The sequence below is a fragment of the Macaca fascicularis genome, chromosome 14, assembly GCF_037993035.2.
Source record: "Macaca fascicularis isolate 582-1 chromosome 14, T2T-MFA8v1.1".
Classification (NCBI taxonomy): domain Eukaryota; kingdom Metazoa; phylum Chordata; class Mammalia; order Primates; family Cercopithecidae; genus Macaca; species Macaca fascicularis.
In genome coordinates this window covers 18,337,710-18,359,779 of record NC_088388.1, presented here as the reverse complement: position 1 = coordinate 18,359,779, position 22,070 = coordinate 18,337,710, and the positions used below count along the sequence as shown (strand labels likewise).

At 42.0% G+C, this 22,070-nt stretch overlaps 1 protein-coding gene across 50 annotated transcripts in view; it reads right to left on the bottom strand.

The window, feature by feature from the left end:
• Positions 1-22,070, bottom strand: part of CELF1 (CUGBP Elav-like family member 1) — a 92,094-nt gene that overhangs the window by 18,322 nt on the left and 51,702 nt on the right. For 22 of the 50 annotated variants that reach the window (XM_015434738.4, XM_045370484.3, XM_065529487.2 and 19 more), the window contains 7 exons: positions 17,803-17,874; positions 16,403-16,554; positions 5,580-5,767; positions 3,910-3,992; positions 3,502-3,550; positions 1,098-1,232; positions 161-240 (listed from right to left, as the gene is read on the bottom strand). In XM_015434738.4, the coding sequence (XP_015290224.1) occupies positions 161-240; positions 1,098-1,232; positions 3,502-3,550; positions 3,910-3,992; positions 5,580-5,767; positions 16,403-16,473 (606 nt within the window). In that variant the 5' untranslated portion in view covers positions 16,474-16,554; positions 17,803-17,874. The remainder of the gene's footprint in view (positions 1-160; positions 241-1,097; positions 1,233-3,501; positions 3,551-3,909; positions 3,993-5,579; positions 5,768-16,402; positions 16,555-17,802; positions 17,875-22,070) is intronic. The other 28 variants (XM_015434741.4, XM_074013614.1, XM_074013618.1 and 25 more) reach the window with 2 other exon arrangements.

Sequence of the window (22,070 nt, the reverse complement as noted above, 5' to 3'; positions counted from 1 at the left end):
GTATGTTAATTTTAAAGAAATCAGTGGTTTTTAACTTTAAGATGTTGGCTGTTTAACTTTCTGGGCAATCAGATGCTGCATATGCTGCTGGACTTTAATAGCCAACTGTCCCAGCATTCCCAAGCTGAGAAATTTTCCCCATCACCTATCTGCTCCCTACCTCCATGGTCTGTGCTTGGTGCATTGCCTTGATAGCCGTCTGTGCCATGGCTCTTGTTGTAAAAGTCACAAATGCACAACCTGGTAAGAGAAGAGTCAGTAACTCATGCATTCATTCATTTCTCTGACAGACATTAATTGAGCACCTACTATGTGCTGACTATCATGCTAGCAATACAGACACACTCCTTGTTTTCAGGGGATCATGTGCTAGTATGTTGCAACAGGGTGATATATGCTATAATGAAAAAACAGAGAACCACTGACAGAAAAAAAAAATGCCTATCAGGAGAAAGGAGGAATCATATCCTCTAGTTCCTCTTGAAAATAAAAGAAAATGGGAGAAGAAAATATTTCCATTTTGGCATCAAGAATCTTGCAAAGCACCAAAAGAGAAAATTTTAATACATGACAATGAAATATAGAATGTAGACTCCTTAGAGGGGCTAGGAGACAAAAAGAATGAACTGATAGGAGGAGTCAAGACAGGACATAAATACACAGCAGGAAGCAGCAGGCCCAACCTCTTTATCTTGACCGGACCATGTTGGCTAGGGAATCACTGTGGCTAGTTTCCACTGGTCCAGTTAAAAAGATTCCAAGGCCGGTGCAGTGGCTCACACCTATAATCCCGGCACTATGGGAGGCCAAGATGATAGGATCCTTTGAGTCCAGGAGTTCAAGACCAGCCTGGGCAACACAGGGAAACCTTCTCTCTCTAAAAAATTTAAAAATTAGCTGGGTGTCGTGATACATGCCTGTGGTCCCAGCTACTCAGGAGGCTGATTCTGGGAGGTTCAGGCTGCAATGAGTTGTGAAGGCACCACTGCACTCCAGCCTGGGTGAGATAGACCAAGACCCTGTCTCCAAAAAAAAACCCCAAACCAAACCAAAATAAAAAAACCAAAAGATTATTTAAAAGCTAAAACTGTATCTACCTCGGCTCAGGCCATCAGGTCCCCGCAATATCCGGCATTCTTCAATCTGTCCAAATGAAGAGAACATGACTCGGATGTCATTTTCAGTGCACTTCTTGGAAATCATACCAATAAACAGCTTCCTGTCTTCCACTGCTAAGAGAGTAAAACACAAAAGACTTGAATATTACTATGAAAAGAGGCAATGTGGCACAGACTCGGGAGCCAGACCGCCTGGGTTTGAATCCTGGCTCTGTGCCTTCATACCACATTTTACAGATTCCAAGACACACATTTGTTTTTCATATTTTTCACATTTCTTTTCTTTCCTTTTTTGAGACAGAGTTTTGCTCCTGTTGTCCAGACTGGAGTGCAATGGCGTGATCTCGGCTCACCGCAACCTCTGCCTCCCGGGTTCAAGCGATTCTCCTGCCTCAGCCTCCTGAGTAGCTGGGATTACAGGCATGCACCATCATGCCTGGCTAATTTTGTATTTTTAGTAGAGACGCGGTTTCTCCATATTGGTCAGGCTGGTCTTGAACTCTTTTTTTTTTTTTTTTTTTTTTTTTGAGACGGAGTCTCGCGCTGTCACCCAGGCTGGAGTGCAGTGGCTGGATCTCAGCTCACTGCAAGCTCCGCCTCCCAGGTTCACGCCATTCTCCTGCCTCCACCTCCCGAGTAGCTGGGACTACAGGCGTCCGCCACCTCGGCCAGCTAGTTTTTTGTATTTTTTAGTAGAGACGGGGTTTCACCGTGTTAACCAGGATGGTCTCGATCTCCTGACCTCGTGATCCGCCCGTCTCGGCCTCCCAAAGTGCTGGGATTACAGGCTTGAGCCACCGCGCCCGGCCCGGTCTTGAACTCTTGATCTCAGGTGATCCACCCGCCTCGGCCTCTCAAAGTGCTGGGGTTACAGGCGTGAGCCACCATGCCCGGCTTCACATCTCTCCTTATAACCAACATTATCTTAAAATTATAATTAGAAGCATTTAGATGAAATACGGTAGCTTTGTAATCTTGTGAAAGTTACTTAACCATTCTGTGCCTGTTTCCTCATCTAACTAATAGGAATAATCAGGTTTACTTCAAAGGGTAGCAGTTGCTATTAAATGCAAAGTACTTGGCATCTTCCCTAGTCCTTTGTAATTGTTTGCTCTTTTTGAGACAAGAGTCTCACTGTCACCCAGGTTGAAGTGCAGTGGCATGATCATGGCTCACTGCAGCCTTGACCTGCTGGATTTAAGCAATCTTCCCACCTCAGCTTCCTGAATAGCTGGGACCACAGGTATGTACCACCACACCCAGTCAATTTTTTGCAGAGAGATCTCACTCTTATTACCAAGGTTGGTCTCAAACTCCTGGGCTCAAACAATCCTCCAGCCTCAGCCTATTAAAGTGCTGTGATTATAGGTGTGCGCCACTGTGCCCAGCCAGCATTGTTTGCTCTTACTAGCAACACTACTAAAGAAAGAAGAGGTTTTCACACTTACTTGATATGACAAGTGGAAGAGAACACACCTTTCAGTGAGTGTAACTGTCTACTTTTCTGACTTTTTTTTCTTTTTTTTGAGACACAGTCTTGCTCTGTTGCCCAGGTTGGAGCGCAGTGGCATAATCTCAGCGTACTGCAACCGCCGCCTCCTGGGTTCAAGCGATTCTCCTGTCTCAGCCTCCTGAGTAGCTGGGATTACAGGCATGCGCCACCACACTCAGCTAATTTTCGCATTTTTAGTAGAGACGGGGTTTCACCATGTTGGCCAGGTGATTCGCCCTCTTTGGCCTCCCAAAGTGCTGGGATTACAAGCATGAGCTACATCACCCAGACTTGACTATTTTCCTGAGAATTAAGTTCTCCTTCCTAATTTGTTCATTTTGCCCCCTCATTCCTGTCCAAAAGATATTATACTGACCAAGTATACTCCAGTTCATTCTACAATGTTCTTATAATATTTCTCTGTCAACTCTGTTTTTCTATTTATCAGACTTTAAAGAAAAAACTGACACAACTCAGACAACGGATTACTTAAAGCACAATTCCATTCAGATATCCTAAGAAAAGCAAATAAACTAGGCAGAAATCTTTTTTTTTAAATTATTTTTTGAGACAGAGTCTCACTCTGTTGCCCAGGCGGGAATACACTGGCATGATCTCGGCTCGCTGCAACCTCCGCCTCCTGGGTTCAAGAGATTCTCATGCTTCAGCCTCCTGAGAAGCTGGGATTATAGACATGCACAACCATACCCAGCTAATGTTTGTATTTTTAGCAGAGACGGGGTTTCACCATGTTGGCCAGGCTGGTCTCGAACTCCAGCCTCAAGCAATCCACCAGCCTTGGCCTCCCAAAGTGCTGGGATTACAGGTGTGAGCCACCACGCCTGGCCTAGGCAGAAAATCTTAAGGGGAAGAGTGTATACATTTGCTTACCATTGTTCTTCTCACTGTCAGCAGGTTTCATCTGTATAGGGTGATGCATCTAAAAAGGAAAAATATGATTATTATCACTGTATATATTAATGGCATTCAGAAATACATACAGACTCTAAAATACCAGAACTAGAGCTTTAAAGAGTTCTCTCTGAACTCATGTCTGCTTCATGATCTTTCCCCAGAAAATGAAAGGTGAGTCAAGAAGTCAAATACACAAGACTCTTGGCTGAGAGAGAACTACTGTCAGGTAATCTTTGAAGTGCTCCCTTTATGTCTTCCTTTACATCAATTCCTGCGGAAATTACCTTTTCCCCAAAATGGTTTTCAGTGTGTGCCTGATATGTGTAAGTATATCCCATATATCAAAGTTACCACATTTCCATTTACTAGTGGGAGCTTTCTTACCCCTGGAAGGACTTTCATGTTGTGAAGAGCATTCTGAGCTTCTAATGCAGCTTTACGGGTGTAAAATGTAACAAAACAGCACCCTGCAATAAATAAGATTTCATAAAATAAAACTTCCAAAGCAGAGAATTCCTACAGCAACCCTTCCTCCACTGACATATCAGATCTTCAAAGGGGGGGGGGGTTTATTAAAATTAGAGAGAGGGGGAGGGCAGTGGAAAGGAATGAATATGAATATCTAGCAGGGGAATAAGATTATTTTCTATACACTTTATTGTTTTAGTCTCCTCCTAGTTACACCATCTTACTTAGCTGCTCATATAACTTCTCTGGAAAAGATGACTTCTCTTATAAAGAAAGGTCATGTGCCATTTGACTCAAGCTACCCTACTTGGAACACCAGGTGGTATATGAGACAAGAAGACAGATGGGGCTCTATACTTTTGCAGCCTGTAGTCTACCAGGAACTCTTTCTTTCCCTGCTCTCTCAGAATAAACCACTCCCTACTTCGTAGCCAGATTCTACCATATGCCTCAAACATAATTATCACTTATTAAATTATAAAATGACTTAAGAGCAAGCACCTCTTAACATCTTTTTCTGGACTCTTGGTTCTCATCAAATATAATTAAGCTTCTAAAAGCACATGGTGCTGCCTCAGATCTGTAGATTTTGTGCTTTGAATCTTTATTTAGGGTAGGAGGAGAGGAAGTATATCTTGTAAATCTTGGGCTTAAACGTTCTGATACTCCCATATTCTCATGAGATACAACATAGATTTTTTTTTTTTAATAATGCTGCAGCAGTTAGAATTATAAATTACTGAAGGTTATATTGCCAGTCATGTTCAGAAACTATTATACTTTATATTTTTAGTTAACTATGCCAAAAAGAGAAAGTAATTCCTCTGCTTCTAGATCCTCTGCTATTAAGCTGGTTTCACTATGACAATCATGTTTGCTCACATTTGCACTGTTGGAGAGCTTTCACAGAGAATTACCTGAAAACTGGTAAAATGGAAAATAAGAACAGGTCTGTGTGTATATGGGGCAAAGTTAGTACCTATCTACCATCAGTCCTGTGAAACTTCCACTCTGCTAGGCAATTCTGGAAGCAGCTCCACCTTTCTTCTTCTCCTGTTCACTTTGTGGCAACAGCAAACAAGCTGCCTAAATAAATCCTTTCTATTTGATAAATCATCCTGCAAGGCCTCTGTAATACTAACAAGAAACCTACGGGTATGTGGACAGTTTTTCTCTTTCAGCTTATGCTAGCCCAAACACTAAAGATAACTTTATGTGGTTTACTTCAATTTTATCTTCGTCATTCTGTTCCCGAGGTCAAATGAGACACGTGAGTCTGTCTCTTAAATTTAGAGCCCTCACAAAGCACTGCCCAAGATCCAATTTACAAATTATCCTCATGCTAACATCTTAACTTTTTAAAGCCATTAAATATATCTGGATTACAAGATATTACTACTATAAAACGACAGATTTTTTCCAACAGATAGACAGACAGGAGTATTCTGGCAATGACAGAGAGAATGCATACGAAAGAAATTACATATAAAAAACCAATTTTTTGTATCCTGTCAAAAACCCAAAGCCCTCACCTGCTCTGAGAGTCAGTGGGAAAAATAAGATAAACCAAAACCCAAAGCCCTGACCTTTGCTCTGAGGAGGGTTTTGGCTCCTATCCCTTAGGACGTTGATTTCATATACAGCACCATACTGTTCGAAGAGTTCCCGCAAGTCCTTCTCAGACCAGGTCCTTGGAACCTGGCCCACAAACATCTTGATAGCATCAAGATCTGGTTGGTCTGGGTGGTCCAGGGTGCCGTTCATTTTCTTTGAGCTGTGTGAGATAAAATGAAACTTCTATTATGTAATAATGCTGCCTTCCAGAGGAAATTTTCTTTTCTTTAATGATCTTAACTACTTCTGAGAATGCAGGGGAAAAAAATCCACTTCCTTCACTTCTTCTATTCAGTTTACCAGAGTTCCTTGGTTCTCCCTCACCATGACCACCCATTCCATCAGATGCCAAACTAAAGTCACCATTCTGATTGGGACATCCCAGCTGTTACCAGGGAACTGACAATGTACATTTCTTATCTAGCATGAGAATTATCATGTTAGAGAAGGAACTTAAAGGGTAAAACTCCCAAAACAAGATCAAGTTTTAATAACTTTCAAGCATGGGTAACAAAACAAACACTAAAAAAAGGCCCATAAAATAACAGAGGACTATTGATTACAAGTAAGAGTCAGAACACTTCAATGTATACAATGACAGGTGAAGTTTCCTTTCAGTAGAAGTTAGAACAGAAACACTTGATTTCCAAGGCTTAAACTAAGGACTAGAATGCTGGCCTTTGAATGCAGCTGACTCATGTATAATCACAATGCTCTTGAGTTAGGTCTCCCGACCAAAACAGAGCTCTGCCTCTTAAATTTCCAGATGATTGTGCAATGAACATAAACAATGTTACCATCATTCTAGATTTTGTTTCTGAGTTATCCAATTTACTGCTATTACTCTAAGACCAGTTAGATTCCCTTACTGAGTGAAACCATTTTAACGATCCCAAATTTCTCTAGTACTATCACATTGTACTTGTAATTCTCCTATTTCAGTTTTATTACCTTTAGGACCTGAAGGATAATCAGCTATTTTAATACCCTCATTCCTACCTTGCCACTGTAAACAACCTAGGTGAATTCTTACACTATAGATGTTTCCACTCAGAACATACTATCTTTTTTTCTGAGACGGAGTTTCACTCTTGTTGCCCAGGCTGGAGTGCAATGGCCCGATCTCAGCTCATAGCAATCTCCACCTCCTGGGTTCAAGCAATTCTCCTGCCTCAGCCTCCCAAGTGGCTGGGATTACAGGTGTCCGCTACCATGCCCAGCTAATTTTTGTATTTTCAGTAGAGGTGGGCTTTCACCATGTTGGCCCAGGCTGGTCTCGAACTCCTGACCTCAGGTGATAAACCCGCCTCGGCCTTCCAAAGTCCTGGGATTACAGGTGTGAGCCACCGCACCTGGCCTCATACCATCTATTTCAAAGTCCTTCTTCCTATTTGTTTCTAAATTGAACTCTGAACATTTATCTAAACCATTAATAACTTAAATTCCAAATAACTAGCACTATTAGCTTTTCTATTAGTATTTGCTTAATCCAAAAATCATATTAAAAATTGCCAGGTTCTAATATCCAATCCCAAATAACATGCTAGTTTTTTTTTTTTTTGAGACTGAGTTTCGCTCTTATTGGCCAGGCAGGAGTGCAATGGCAAGATCTCAGCTCACTGCAACCTCCACCTCCCAGGTTCAAGCAATTCTCCTGCCTCAGCCTCCCAAGTAGCTTGGATTAAAGGCATGTGCCACCATGCCTGGCTAATTTTGTATTTTTAGTAGAGATGGGGTTTCACCATGTTGGTCAGGCTGGTCTCGAACTCCTGACCTCAGGTGATCCGCCCACCTTGGTCTCCCAAAGTGCTGGATTACAGGCGTGAACCACTGCACCCAGCCAATGTGCCAGCTGTCTTTAAACAACAAAAAAAAATCATTTTTCCACCACTGCTATCTTCTGAATGGTGTCTGAAGATCCTTAAGAATGCTGAATCTGTGAAAGTAGCTCAACTTCTTTTAAGTACTACATATTTCTTTTCTTTTCTTTTTTTTTTTTTGAAATGGAGTCTCGCTCTGTCGCCCAGGCTGGAGTGCAATGGTGCCATCTCGGCTCACTGCAACCTCTGCCTCCTGGGTTCAAGTGATTCTCCTGCCTGGCTCCCAAGTAGCTGGGATTACAGGCGCATGCCACCATACCCAGCTAATTTTTGTATTTTTAGTAGAGATGGGGTTTTGCCATGTTGGCCAGGCTGGTCACAAACTCCTGACCTCAGGTGATCTGCCTGCCTTGGCCTCCCAAAGTGCTGGGATTATAGGCAGGAGCCACTGTGCCCGGCTTATTTCTTTATTTTTTATTTGAGACAGATTCTCTCTGTCGCCCAGGCTGGAGTGTGGTGGCACAATCTCAGCTCACTGCAACCTCCACCTCCCAGGTTCAAGTGATTCTCATGCCTCAGCCTCCTGAGTAGCTGGGATTACAGGCATAAGCCACCATGCCTGGTTAATTTTTGTATTTTTAGTAGAGCTGGGGTTTTGCCATGTTGGCCAGGCTGGTCTTGAATTTCTGATTTCAAGTGATCCACCTGCCCTGACCTCCCAAGTGCTGGCATTACAGGCCTGAGCCACCACACCCAGCCTTGAATCTTTTATAATTCAATACTTACAGGGGTTATTCTCACATCACTTTTGATGACTCTAGCACTATCTAAATTCAAAAGCTATAAGACAAATGGCATATAAACCAATTCCTGACCCTACATCTGTGAAGGCTCCCCATATTCTTCCAGGTTAACTGATTAGCTACAATCCTAGGACTCCAACAGTACTAAATTTCCACCTTCGTTGTGGAAATTTTAGCATTAAAATTATGCTTAACAACTTTGAACATAATCGGGCTGTATCCACCTCTTCCCAATTACACTGACAGCTCCTTGCAGGCAGAAACTATTTTATTTCCTATTCATTCCTGTAACCACACCTAGTATAGTATTCTGGTTCAAAGTAAGCACTCAAATGTGCGAAGGGAGAAATTTCTTAAGTTTCAACAGTTCCCATTTAACCAATTAGCTCTGATAAAATGAGTGCTTATGCACAAAAACAGCACCCAAATTTAAGAGCAACTATTATCTCCTATGATTATTTGATTGCCACAGGATCAGTAGGCCATTTTCTTTTTTTTTTTTTTTTGAGACGGAGTCTCGCTCTGTCGCCCAGGCTGGAGTGCAGTGGCGCTATCTCGGCTCACTGCAAGCTCCGCCTCCCGGGTTCACGCCATTCTCCTGCCTCAGCCTCCCGAGTAGCTGGGACTACAGGCGCCCACAACCGCGCCCGGCTAATTTTTTGTATTTTTAGTAGAGACGGGGTTTCACCGTGGTCTCGATCTCCTGACCTTGTGATCCGCCCGCCTCGGCCTCCCAAAGTGCTGGGATTACAGGCGTGAGCCACCGCGCCCGGCGCCATTTTCTTTTAAAGACAAGGTCTCGCTCTGTTACCCAGGTTGGAGTACAGTGGCATGACCACAGCTAACTGCAGCCTCGACCTCCCAGGCTCAAGCGATACTCCTACCTCAGCAATCCCAGTAGACGGAACTACGGGTATGCGCCACCACGCCTGGCTAGTTTTTAACATTTTCTGTAGAGAGAGGATTTCACTATGTTGCAAGGGCTGGTCTGAAACTCCCGCGCTCAAATAACTCTCCCACCTCATTTTCCCAAAGTGCTGGGGTTATAGGCATGAGCTACCACACCTGGCCTATTTTCTTTTGAGTGTTTTAGACGGCATCATCTTACTGGTTTTCCTGTAATCTATTAATTTAAAACGTGTGGCAGGTCACGGCAAAAACATAATGTGACTGCTTTTAAATGCTTAATCCTAATGTTGCAACAGAAACCAGCTACCATGATGAATAAAGCCCTATGGTCGGGCATGGTGGCTCACGCCTGTAATCCTAGCACTGCGGGAGGCCGAGGTAGGTGGACTACTTGAGGTCAGGAGTTTGAGACCAACATGGTGAAACTCCATCTCTACCAAAAAATACAAAACAATTAGCTGGGTGTGGTGGCGTGCACCTGTAATCCCAGCTACCTGGGAGGCTAAGGCATGAGAATCGCTTGAACCTGGGGGGCGGAGGTTGCAGTGAGCTGAGATGGGGCCACTGTGCTCTAGCCTGGGTGGCAGAGTGAGATCTTGTCTCCAAAAAAAAAAAAGGCAGCCCTATGACTAGTGAAACACTGGCTGTTACTCCCTACAACCTGTCCCGACAACTTTAATTACCAGTTGTAATAGCATTTTACTAAAATGTTGCTAATCTTTCACTATATTTCTATTCTAGACAGAGTTAACAAAGAACCCCAATGGTGCCCAGAAAACGTTTTGATAAGGAAGCTGACGGCTATTTCTGAAAAGCAGTTTTATCAATCTGTATTACACTGGAGGCAACTGCTCTCAGCATGCCCCTTCCCTCTGTTGTTTATGTGCCAATTCTAAACTTTTGCATCCTGTTTAGTGCTAAAGCACAAGTCAATATACGTAGATTACAGTTTACCCAAAAGTTTAGCAGAGACTCAAGATTCTAGATTCTTCTTTAGCTCTCCAAATCCTTCTCTATTTTTTCATGTCTACCTACACCATGAACCTCCCCTTCCCTGTTTATATACCAATTCAATAGCCAGAAGACTCCCGTAGAGTAGTGCTGTTCAAAGTGTGGCCCAAGAGGCTGGGCACAATGGCTCACTTGAGGTCAGGAGTTTGAGACCAGCCTGAACAATATGGTGAAACCCCGTCTCTACTTTAAAAAAATAAAAATTAGCTGGGCGTGGTGGCACACACCTGTATTCCCAGCTACTTGGGAGGCTGAGGCAGGAGAATCGCTTGAACCTGGGAGGCGGAGGCTACAGTGAGTCAAGATCTCGCCACTGCACTCCAGCTTGGGCAACAGAGCGAGACTATCTTAAAAACAAACGAACAAACAAACAAACAAAAAACCAAAAGTATGGCCTAAGGACCAGCGGCAATCTTCAAACTTAACTCTTACAGAAATTTTTACAGAAATTAGACTGAGCAATTTTGTATTTGTTCAATCTAATAATAATAAATATAAAATACAAGCTTGTACCTTATTTTTTCCCCTACTTCATTTTCACTGTATTTTTCAAGGGAGTGGGGGATGGGGGTGGGGAGAGATATGGTCCTTTACCACAGCTTGAGAAGCACTATCCAGGTATAGCAACAACTGCATGTATACCCATGTGTATGTAATAAGCAGTCACAAACTTTCTCTGATATTGTATCTGAAGAGAAACAACAACACTCTCCCTCTTCCACATATACTTCCAATATGCATCTTGTCATTAAAAGTAACCATTGTATTAAAAAAGCCATCTGGCTACACATCAGCCACCACATCAGCCACTTACTTTATGTATCACTAAATACATTCTCAAATTTGTACTTTACTTCCCCATTCGATGGAGAGTTATATATATTTATCATCTCCACTCAAGAACCAGTGAATTCAGCAGTTCCCTGGAGAGGTATCTATAGTGTCCCTGTCATTCCTAAGAGGCCAGTCTACGGAAATTCCTATTTCCTGGAGCAGTACTGCCAGCCCTGACCTGGGAACAGGATATAAGAAAGGCAAATCACGGCCTGCAAGAATGTGAAAAGGAGGAAGATGAGAAAGTGGCAAGTGTTTTAGGGGAAAGGGATGAAACCTATCCCCTCTCTTTTTATGTTTCTACTACTGGCAGCAGAAGCAGTAATAATACCTGAGGAGGTAGTTGCTCTCACTGTTGCTTCTGCTGCCATTATTAAGAATGAGCAACTATGAAAATTCAGGACGAGAGGCTATCTCGTCTACCTTGATTTCTGCTGACACATACTATGAGAAAATACAATAGGGACACAATTGGGAAGAGACACACGAAGGAACAACAAAGATCCGTATTTTCAAAGTATGTATTTCTTCAAAATTCTTGAACACTCTCTTCTCTTTCTCCTTTCCTTTCCCCTCTCAAAATTTCCCCATCCCAGGCCTATCTCAGGAGCAGCACAAATGTTCTATTCCACTTTTTTTCCCATCCTCTGGCCCCAAGTGACTAAACCAGGAGGTGTGTCTTAACCCAATGGCAAGCTGATCCACTGGCTGGCCAGAAACTTAAGACCCTTGACCTATGCTTAAAACAAAAACACGGCTGGCCAATCAAGCTCCTTTACAGCTGCACTGGGCAATACGACAGCCACTAAGTTATTTAAATTTAATTTAGTTGCAACTAGAGATAGCATGGGTTAAATGGAGAAGTGCAAAGTACTGTGGTCAAAAGATAATGAGTCACGCTACAACAAAGACCTTGAAAACATTATGCTAAGTAAAAGAACTCAGTCACAAAAGGCCACATAGTATATGTTACCATTTATATGAAATCCCCAGAACAGGCAATCTACAGACAGAAAGTAGGTTGGTGGCGAGGCGCGGTGGCTCACGCCTGTAATCCCAGCACTTTGGGAGGCCGAGGCGGGCGGATCACGAGGTCAGGAGATGGAGACCATCCTGGCTAACACGGTGAAACCCCGTCTCTACTAAAAATGCAAAAAAATTAGCCGGGCGTGGCGGCGGGCACCTGTAGTCCCAGCTACTTGGGAGACTGAGGCAGGAGAATGGCGTGAACCCGGGAGGCGGAGCTTGCAGTGAGCTGACATCTGGCCACTGCACTCCAGCCTGGGTGACTGAGACTCCGTCTCCAAGGGGGAAAAAAAAAAAAGAAAAAAAAAAAAAGAAAGTAGGTTGGTGGTTGCTTAGGAATGGGGATGGGGGAAGGGTGATGTGGGGAGGAAGAGGGGAATGGTTGCTTTTAGGTACAGGGTTTCTTTTGGGGTGATGAAATGTTCTGCAATTAAATAGTGGAAATGGTTACACAACTCTTGTATATACTAAAATCACTGAATTGCTCACTTTAAAGGGTAAACTTTATAGTATGTGAATTATGTCTCAATGTGGAGGGGAGGGAGAAGGGATCTGAAGAAAGGCCATGTTGCAACCAAAGTTATAAGGTAGTTAAGAATAGAAAGGAGGCACATGTAGAGTGAGCAGTTGTGTATCCTGGGGTCAGAAAGATACAGTTTCTAGGTTTTCTAGCTGCAGAGTTCCTGATTAGATGACAGTTCAGTCCACCTGAGTCCTCATAAGAAAGCCCTTTCATACATGCTAGCTTGAGTGGACATCTGTTCCTTGCAGCCAAACAAGACCTTCAAATGGGACCTGTTTAAAAATAATTCCTGAAACCTTTCATTATTAATTTTTTCACTCCCCCCCTTCCATTACCTGTTGACTTCCCTTAAACTATACAAACAGAAAAAATTCAGATACTTACCAATCCCTCCACCTCCCCAGCAGGCAAAAATACTTGTTGCATTCCAAACTTCAGCCACCACCCACCCTTATATACAAGGTCCCTCTGGCTCACATACAGTGCTGTGGAAAAACTGGAACAGAAGTGCATCAGAATAAAAAGGGCCCAGAAACACTGGCCTGTGTTACTTACCAGCTGCTCCCTAGTGAGAACAAGACAGAATAATACATTTATGCTGTGAGAAAGTAATTTTCATTTGGATAAAGGGCAATCTTCCTATCATGTGGGGTGTCAGGTACTAGAAAAAGCTATCTCTAAGCACAATAAAGACAATAATAATTTAAATTCACCATCCAACAATAGAATAGCTAACAATATGCTTTTAAAGGTTTTCAGCCTTCTTGCCTGAGGTATGAAGATCTGGAGATCTTATCTCTGCAATCATCTTTAATATCATTCTCAACTGTAATACCCAAGCTTTTGCTATGGTGCCAGATACTACACACTACAGGGCTCTATAAGACTGAGCAATATGTGACCTTGAGGCAATGTCACTGAAAAAGTAGAAGGGCACAACTATAATCCTCTACAAATCCTATAAAGGAATGTTTAAAAGTTCTATGAAAGAAGTGGCTAATATGATTTTACTTTATTGGAGGAGGGGGAGGTGTGTGTGCAGAGATTTCAGCTGCATAGAGTAGGTAAGTAGAAAAAGTGCAACATGGCATGGAGGAAAGAAGCCTAAGGGTGACGAAGAAATGGTAAGGACTGAGGAGATACTGGAAGAGTGGGATAACATTAGAAGGGAGAAAAAGGACTTGAGAAAGTTGTGGAAAGAGTACAGAAACAGAGGGGATCATACTAGAAAGTTGACAAGAATAAAGAGGTAGGTCAGAGAGACCCAGTGAAGGGCTTTCCATGTTATATAGACAGGCTTGGAGTTTATTCCAAGATTTTAGATTAAGTGAATGATCAGATCTGTCCTTTTAAAAGATACCTAAAAATAATCTAGAGGATGAAATAAGGCAGGGAACATGGAGATCGGAAGGCTCTTGCATAAACTACTACCTAGATTAGCGCCCAGTCTCAGACAATACTGAGAAATTTTGGGCCAGGATACACTAGGACCTGGAGTTCACTTGAACTCCAAGGAGGAGAGGAAGAGAAAGAAACTAACAACTCTTGGGTTCTAATGAAGACAATATGGGAATTATTTTTTGTAGGGAAGTCTCTAGATGAAAGTAACCAATGAGCAGTATTTAGAATAAAGTCACAGACCTCAGAAGACATTTGGGGGAACAGAGATCTGAGAAGCAGAGAAGCACATCAGTGTCCCCTTAAGCAATGGGAGAGTGAAAAGTAAAAAGTTTGGGACACAACTCATGAAAACACCCATATCTTAGGGTGCAAGCAAAGTAAGAAGCACTAGTGGAAGCTTAAGAGTGATCAATGGAGAATCAAGAACATTGGGTAACTGTTCACTGACACGAGAGGCAGCCTGGTCTAGTGGGCAAAATATAAAAAGACCTTTACCTTTAAACTTGTACTTCAGGCCCAACATTGATTACTATTTGTCCTCAATCTCTCTCAACTGGGTCTCTCATGTTTAAAATGGGGGCAATAGCCTACGACCAGGCACCCTTGCAAAGCTTTGGTGAAGATGGATGACTAAAACAGATGCAAACACTCTTGGAAAAAATGTTGATAATTCATTCCCCGATTGACTCTGAGAATGACCTGCAGTAAGTCCACTAGCTCTCAAACTTCAGTGTGCATGAAAAACATGCTGGACACTTGTTAGACTAGAGTCTAGGGGGTCCTATTCTAGCACAAAAACATCTGAATTTTTAAGTTTCAGGTGACTTTCATGCAGTGGTCCATGGTCCAGATTTAACGGGATACTGAATGAGTCCAATATCTTAAAAGATTAGAAAGCAGGCTGAGAAGAATGCTGTGTCAATGCTGGGTTGAACACCAGGCAGTGGCAAAACACAGGAAGTGTTACAGTGAAAGATAATTTAAGCAACAGTCTTGTTTCTAAGGATCATAAATCCTGGGACATGGAAATATCCTTATTATGTATTAAATCTTTATGATGATATTCACTGTAATTTCACCTGTTACTGCTAAAGTAAAATTTTAGTAGTAAAGAATTCTCATAAAAAGACATTTAAATTACTGTAATTTTGGAGACTACAGAGGAGACATAAGATCCATTTCAAAAGAGTAAGACAGGCCAGGTTCTGAGGCAGCAGGATAGCTTGAGCCCAGGAGTTTAAGACCAGCCTGGGCAACACAGGGAGACCTCATATCTACAAAAAATTTAAAAATCAGCCAGGTGGTGGTGCATGCCTGTGGTCCCAGTCACTTGGGAAGCTGAGGCGAGAGGACTGCTTGAGCCTAGGACATTGAGGCTACAGTGAACTGTGACTGTGCCACAAAGCAAGACCCTATTTCAAAAACAAAGAGAGAAACAGCTAACTTTGAACCCTGCCCCCCAACTATTCCACAAAGAACTGTTTGGTATCTACTATTATCCACACCTGTTACATCTAATCCCAGGGTAGATTGATTTGTACATGGAGGCCTAACCTCAAAGACTTGCATTAACACCTGTTATCTAGAGAATATTCTATCACTTAATATTCTTGGCTTTGAATAACCTAAAGCTCATTTGCTGGAGGTTCCAAAACACTCTGAAGCCTGGTTACAGTGACTGTAATCAGGGGTTGGAAATGTGTCCTTCTCTACAAAGTCCAGAATTCAGGTTTCCAGCAGCTACAACTCAGGGCTAGGTTAGCATTTTGGCTGTGTACAACAGCAGTTCTTGAACAGTACTGCAAGCCAACGTTTCTCGTTCTCACAATTTATTTGGGCAAATTGCCGATCAAGATTGATCCAGTTTTGCTTTTTTTGGAGGGTGAAGGACAATTTGATGTTCCTAAAATCATGTGCTGAGCTGCATTTTCAATGAGACTTGGGGGGGGGGTGGGGATCAAGGTCCAGGATTACATATTGTATGTTAATACAGAATGTTGTAGACGATACTAAACACACTGACTGTAGCTACCAGTCTCCTCTGTGATATGAGACTAAGAATCTAATAATTTAAAATAATAAAACACTTCCTTCCCAAAAGATTATTTGAAATTGCATGTCCAACCCAAAGCAACAATGCTATAGTATAAAAAAAAAATACCTTGGAATCTATCATACAGGAAAACACTACAGTTTAAAGGAATTGGAACTGGCACACTTGAGCTGATGCTGCTGGTCATATATCAAGTGCACCTTTATATAAATAACTTAAAGCCTTGAGGAAATAAGCAGTAATGAGACAGACTCAGACTATAATTGAAAATAATAGCATGAGAAAATTCAGGTTGTTTTGGCTTCCTTTCCCATTTTTTTCTTCCCCTTCTTAAAAAAAAGAATCAATTTCATCAAATAAAGAAACAGCCCAGTTCCTCTGCTTATGATAAAAATTAGACAACAAAAATACTTACACGGGACTGGAATTCAAAGAGCAATGATCCACCATCATTTCTGGAAGGAAATCCAACTTAAACGCAGCCATCACCTCACTCTCCCCTTCAGAAGCCAATGATATTAACTTGCTGCACTTGTCTGATCCACAAATACACACAGCTTTAGCTTCCTGGGCCCCACAAAAAACACAAAGTGGAAACAGGAGCTCAGGGAAACCAGCAATAAGTGCCACAGAAAGAGGCAGGACTGGGGAAGGGGTAGGGAAAGGGAGTATTGGATTAAAATGGGGATGTGACCATGTGAAGGGAGGCTCAGCCCAGCACACAATGAAAGTGCTGATGCGCCAGGCTTGTTTTGTGCGATTTTCCCTGGCGAAGCAGTACTAAGTGCACTGTCAGATAAATAGAATGTCAGATCCATGAAGATAGCAGTGGCTAACTGAGCAGAAGAAACACAAACTTGTTTCACATCCTCCAAACTCCTCCCTGCAAACCAGTTTTTAAGGTCCCCCAAAGCCTGAAACTAACTGAAGCGAGAAAAGGCTCACCAAAGAAGTGGGTTGTTAGCCTTGCTTTTAAACTTACGTTTCCATGTGCCACAGACAGCAATGAGCACAGTACTTAGGTCCAAACTAACCTCAGAACAGTCACATAAAGAGGAATGATAAGACCATCAGAAGCAGGCCAGAGACAAGCTGGTTGAATAAACTGGCCACCAGAAACTTACCACTCACGTACAACTGCCTACAGTGGATCAACCTTACTTTTTTTTTTCTTGATATTTTCAAAAAAGCATCAATTTCTCAACTGACCTTGCTTTCTCGATGATGTGCTATTTAATGGTTAGAGTAAGGTGTGCTCCTCATCTAGGTGAAAGACTTCAAAAATCCTTTGTTCAGCAACACTCATTAGATGGCACACAGAAATTTTCTTTACTAACTCTGAAGCTTAATTTGCCAGAAAATAAAAATGGAATAGTAATATTCTGCCTCTTACTAGCATACTAGGAAATAATGTATTTTCAGTTCTCTGTTGTCCTTTCTAAAGAAACAAAGAACAAAAGCCACTATAGTGATAATAATGAAAAAGAACTAGGGCCTATCAGGGACAACACTCAAACATGTAAGGGAAAAACCAAGATATGAAGTCTCTTCATTGTCATTTTCCTCCTTTAAACTGTTGCTAAAACCAAGACTAGTGAGTGCACACATAAAAATTCTATTATGGGTGAGCAGTAGAGATGGATATACTTAGCAGTCAAGGCAGATGTGTGCTCCCGTTCTCAATTTAGCTCCACATCCCCCCAAACAACAAATGGTGGCATTTCAATATTTAGGCAGTGACTCTAAAATGTTATCTCTGAAGGCTCCCAAATTTCACAGGCTTTCTTTCCATTTTTATCATTAGAGTTGCCTTACCTCAAAGATTTCACTTCACCCAAGCTCAGTTCACAACACAGGGAACTTTGAAAAAAAGAAGTTATGTTCAGCCTGCAAAGAAGTAAAACGAATGAACTCCTAAACACACAGTTAACGTTAAAAAAAAAAAAAAAAGAAAAAGAAAGGCACAATAGCATAGGCCTAAAAGTTCTAATCTGTGTAACAATGGCTGACATCTGTCTGCATCTGACCCAGGAAGGTGAAAACTGTCTCTTCTGTCCATGTCCAGACGTCATCATCCAAAATCTAGAACTGTAACAGCAACTTACTGCTTTTTCTATTTTTGCCAGAGACTCGCTCATCTGATTTACTACTATAGAGGCAGAAGTGGCAGGAGCTCTCTTCCACCCTATTAAAGCAGCAAAAACAAGCTGCAAGTGAGAGGAGACTGTGCAACTGACACACAGTACACAGTTTACCCAGCCATGCCTGTCAGACGGAAGATGGTAACCCTAGCTGGGACTGGTTAGATTACTGGTTATATTTGTCCTAGTTTTTCTTATGTACACTGGAACTGATGGCATGCCTCTTCCTATAGAAAGCTGCCTGGACCAAAGAATAACTCTGAGTCGACAACCAAATTACATCTTTTAGTGCAAGAATTCCTTTAAAAAGACATTCCAGGCTTTAAAAAGGCTGAGCAACATCAGCTCACAGTGGTTCACCCCTGTAATCAATCTCAACACTTTGGGAGGCCAAGGCAGGCGGATCACCTGAGGTCAGAAGTTCAAGGCCAGCCTGGCCAACACAGTGAAACTCCATCTCTACTAAAAAAATACCAAAAAAAAAAAAAATTAGCTGGGCGAGGTGGCACACGCCTGTAACCCCAGCTACTCGGGAGGCTAAGGCGGAGAATAGCTTGAACCCAGGAGGCGGAGGTTGTGGTGAGCCGAGATCACACCACTGCACTCCAGCCTGGGCGACAGAGTAAGACTCCGTCTCCCCCATCCAAAAAAAAAAAAAAAAAAAATTCCTTTAAAAAGGATTCAATAAATTTCAAGGAACTTACTGGTTATTGTGTTTTTAATATTTACTAAAAACATACGAAATCTAATTGTATCTCCAGTTCAAATCAGAATCATATCTGTAACAGACTACTTAAATGGAGACATTATTGAGTTGCCAGGCACTGCCCAATGTATGAAAGGATGTGTTCTCCTTAAAATAGTTTTCACTAAGCCAAGGGCTGGGAAACATGATTTAGAGTAATGTCTTAAAATCATTTTTTCCCAGTCATAGAACTTTCATTCAAAAGAAGTCTCTAGAGGCCCAATTTATAAAGCAGTTGAAAATAGAAAGTACGGTCCATGAATTCTCTGTGCTTATACTGCTATTAAAGTCCATTTTATGATTTATAAAGCAACATTGCTTTAAAAACCCACAAGATGAAATGTCATTACATGAAAGAGGGCACTTCTTTTTAGACAGGTCACAAGAGTTATCTCAGTATAATTAAATTCAACATGCTTTGGGAAAAGAGCACAGAAATTAATCACAAGTCAATTTTAAAGGTTATGAAGTTAAGTGATAAATTATGGGAATACAAAAATGCAAATATTAAGGGAAATTTAAAAGTAGAAAAGAAAGTTATTCACAAAAAACTGCCCGTGTGTGTGTGTGTGTGTGTGTGTATGTGCGCATGTGTGTGTTTAAATGTCTTAATTCATCTGGGCACGGTGGCTCAAGCCTGTAATCCCAGCACTTCAGGAGGCCAAGGCAGGCAGATCACGAGGTCAGGAGATCGAGACCATCCTGGCTAACACGGTGAAAACCCGTCTCTACTAAAAATATAAAAAATTAGCTGGGCGTGGTGACACATGCCTGTAATCCCAGCTACTCAGGAGGCTGAGGCAGGAGAATCACTTGAACCCGGGAGGCGGAGATTGCAGTGAGCTGAGATTGCGCCACTGCACTCCAGCCTGGGCGACAGAATGAGACTCTGTCTCAAAATAAATAAATAAAAAAATAAAAAATAAAAATCAAATAGACATTCCAGCCTTTTCCCACAAAGGAAGCATTAGAAATACAGAGGTGACCGAAGGGGTTATAACCAAGGGTCTGCTGCAAAAGAAGGCCTTAACTTTCCCTCAGCCTCTTTTTATCACCTGTTCCTTTCACTCTGAATGTACTTTCACGGTTTCCTCTTCTCTCCCTGGTTGTCCGTCTGTCTGTTTTCTCTGCCTTGAATATTCTCTACTATTTAAAAGAGCAACAATTCAAAGCCTGATTAAGTGAAGGTAGGAGCAATCAGCCTGCTGTAACATTAAGAACCCAAATCATTAAAAATGATCAATATAGGTAAGAAAAACACTCAACAGAACAGCATTCATTGCATTTAGGATATAGGCATAGTATAAACTTAACAGGAAGTGTAAAACTGGATTAGAAAAGAGAAAGGCTAGCAATCACAGTATGTTTTGCCAAAAGGATGAAAAAGCAAACAAAAGCACAGTTAAGCAAAAAAGCCTAGGTAGCTTATGCAAACGTCTACCTTGATAGATACAACCAGGGAGTTCTACAACAGGTGAACAGATTTTACACTTCCACCCCAATAATCTAAGTATGTTTGAAAGGGCAATAAAGTGAAGTCTAGTTATATAAGCACAGAGATTAGAAGCTACTACTGAAAAGGGAATCAATGTCATTAAAAATCACCATCAATCTATACAAGGGAATTCAAATTGCAAAAATCTAGGGAATGGTCATAACCTCAGACTGCTGCTAAGTGGACTGGGTATTTTACCCCCGAGTTTCTGGCAGTGAGATGATATAAGAGATTAAAAAAGTAAGCAATTGATACTTGAAAATAACCAACTATAGTAACTTAAATTTTTACACAGTACCTTTTTGGACCTAAATTTCATTTCTTAAATTGAGTATTTATAATATAATTAGTGGGTCTCCTGAGCTCCCAACCAACTACCTTGCACAGGTAAAATATGCTGACACAAATTGGTAATTATTTCTGTGGTAATTATATTTCACTTGGTGGAAGATTTTTGTTATTGTTACAAAATGTAACAGTTAAGAATAATTTATGGGCCAGGAACACAGGCTCACGCCTATAATCCCAACACTTTGGGAGGCCAAGGTGGGCAGACTGCTCAAGTCCAGGAGTTTGAGACTTGTCTGGGCAACAAAGCAGGACCGACCTCTACAAAAAAATACAAAACATTAGCTGGGTGTGGTGGTACACACTGTAGTCTCAGTTACTCAGGAGGCTGAGGCACGAGGAGTGACCGGGCCCAGGAGGTCAACGCTGCAGTGAGCCAAGATTGAGTCACTGCACTCCAGCCTGGGCAACAGAATAAGACCCTGTCTCAAAAACAAACAAACAAAGCTAACTTTTCCATAAGAATCTAGACAATGTAAAAATTTCTGCATGGTGGGAAGGGAGGTTAAAGAAGAAAGAGAAATATTGTAAAAAGAATTTTTCCGGCTGGGCACAGTGGGAAACACTTTTAATCCTAGCACTTTGGAAGGCCAAGGCAGGAGCATCGTTTGAGCTCAGGCAAGACTAGTCTGGGCAACATGGTGCCATCTCTACAAAAAAAATACAAAAAATAGTGAGGCATGATGGTGCCCATCTGTAGTCCCAGCTACTTGTGAGGCTGAAGTGGGAGGATCACCTGAGCCCAGGAAGGTCAAGGCTGCAGTGAGACTTGCTCACACCACTACACTCCAGCATGGGCAACACAGTGAGACCCTGCCTTACAAAACAAAATAAATAAAACATAAAAAGTCTCCATTTCAGGCTGGGCGCAGTGGCTCATGCCTATAATCCCAGCACTTTGGGAGGCCGAGGTGGGCGGATCACTTAAGGTCAGGAGTTCTAAACCAGTTTGGCCAACATGGTGAAACCCCATCTCTACTAAAAATACAAAAATTAGCTGGATGTGGTGGCGGGTGCCTGTAGTCCCAGCTACTTGGGAGGCTGAGGCAGGAGAATTGCTTGAACCCAGGAGGCGGAGGTTGCAGTGAGCCAACACCATGCCATTGCACTCCAGCCTGGGCAACAGAGTGACACTCCATCACACACACAAAAATTTCCATTTCAAATCTAAAATCACTGTACCAAAAAAAGCACTACGTTTAATAATTTGTTGTGTGCAAGTTGCTTTGCCTGTAAAATTATCACATATGGTATACTGAAAGGATATGACAAAAACATCACCATTTTGAAAACTAAAAAGTTTTCCATTTCCTCCCCCTATCCTTAATCACAGAAAGACTCTGTACTCAGCACT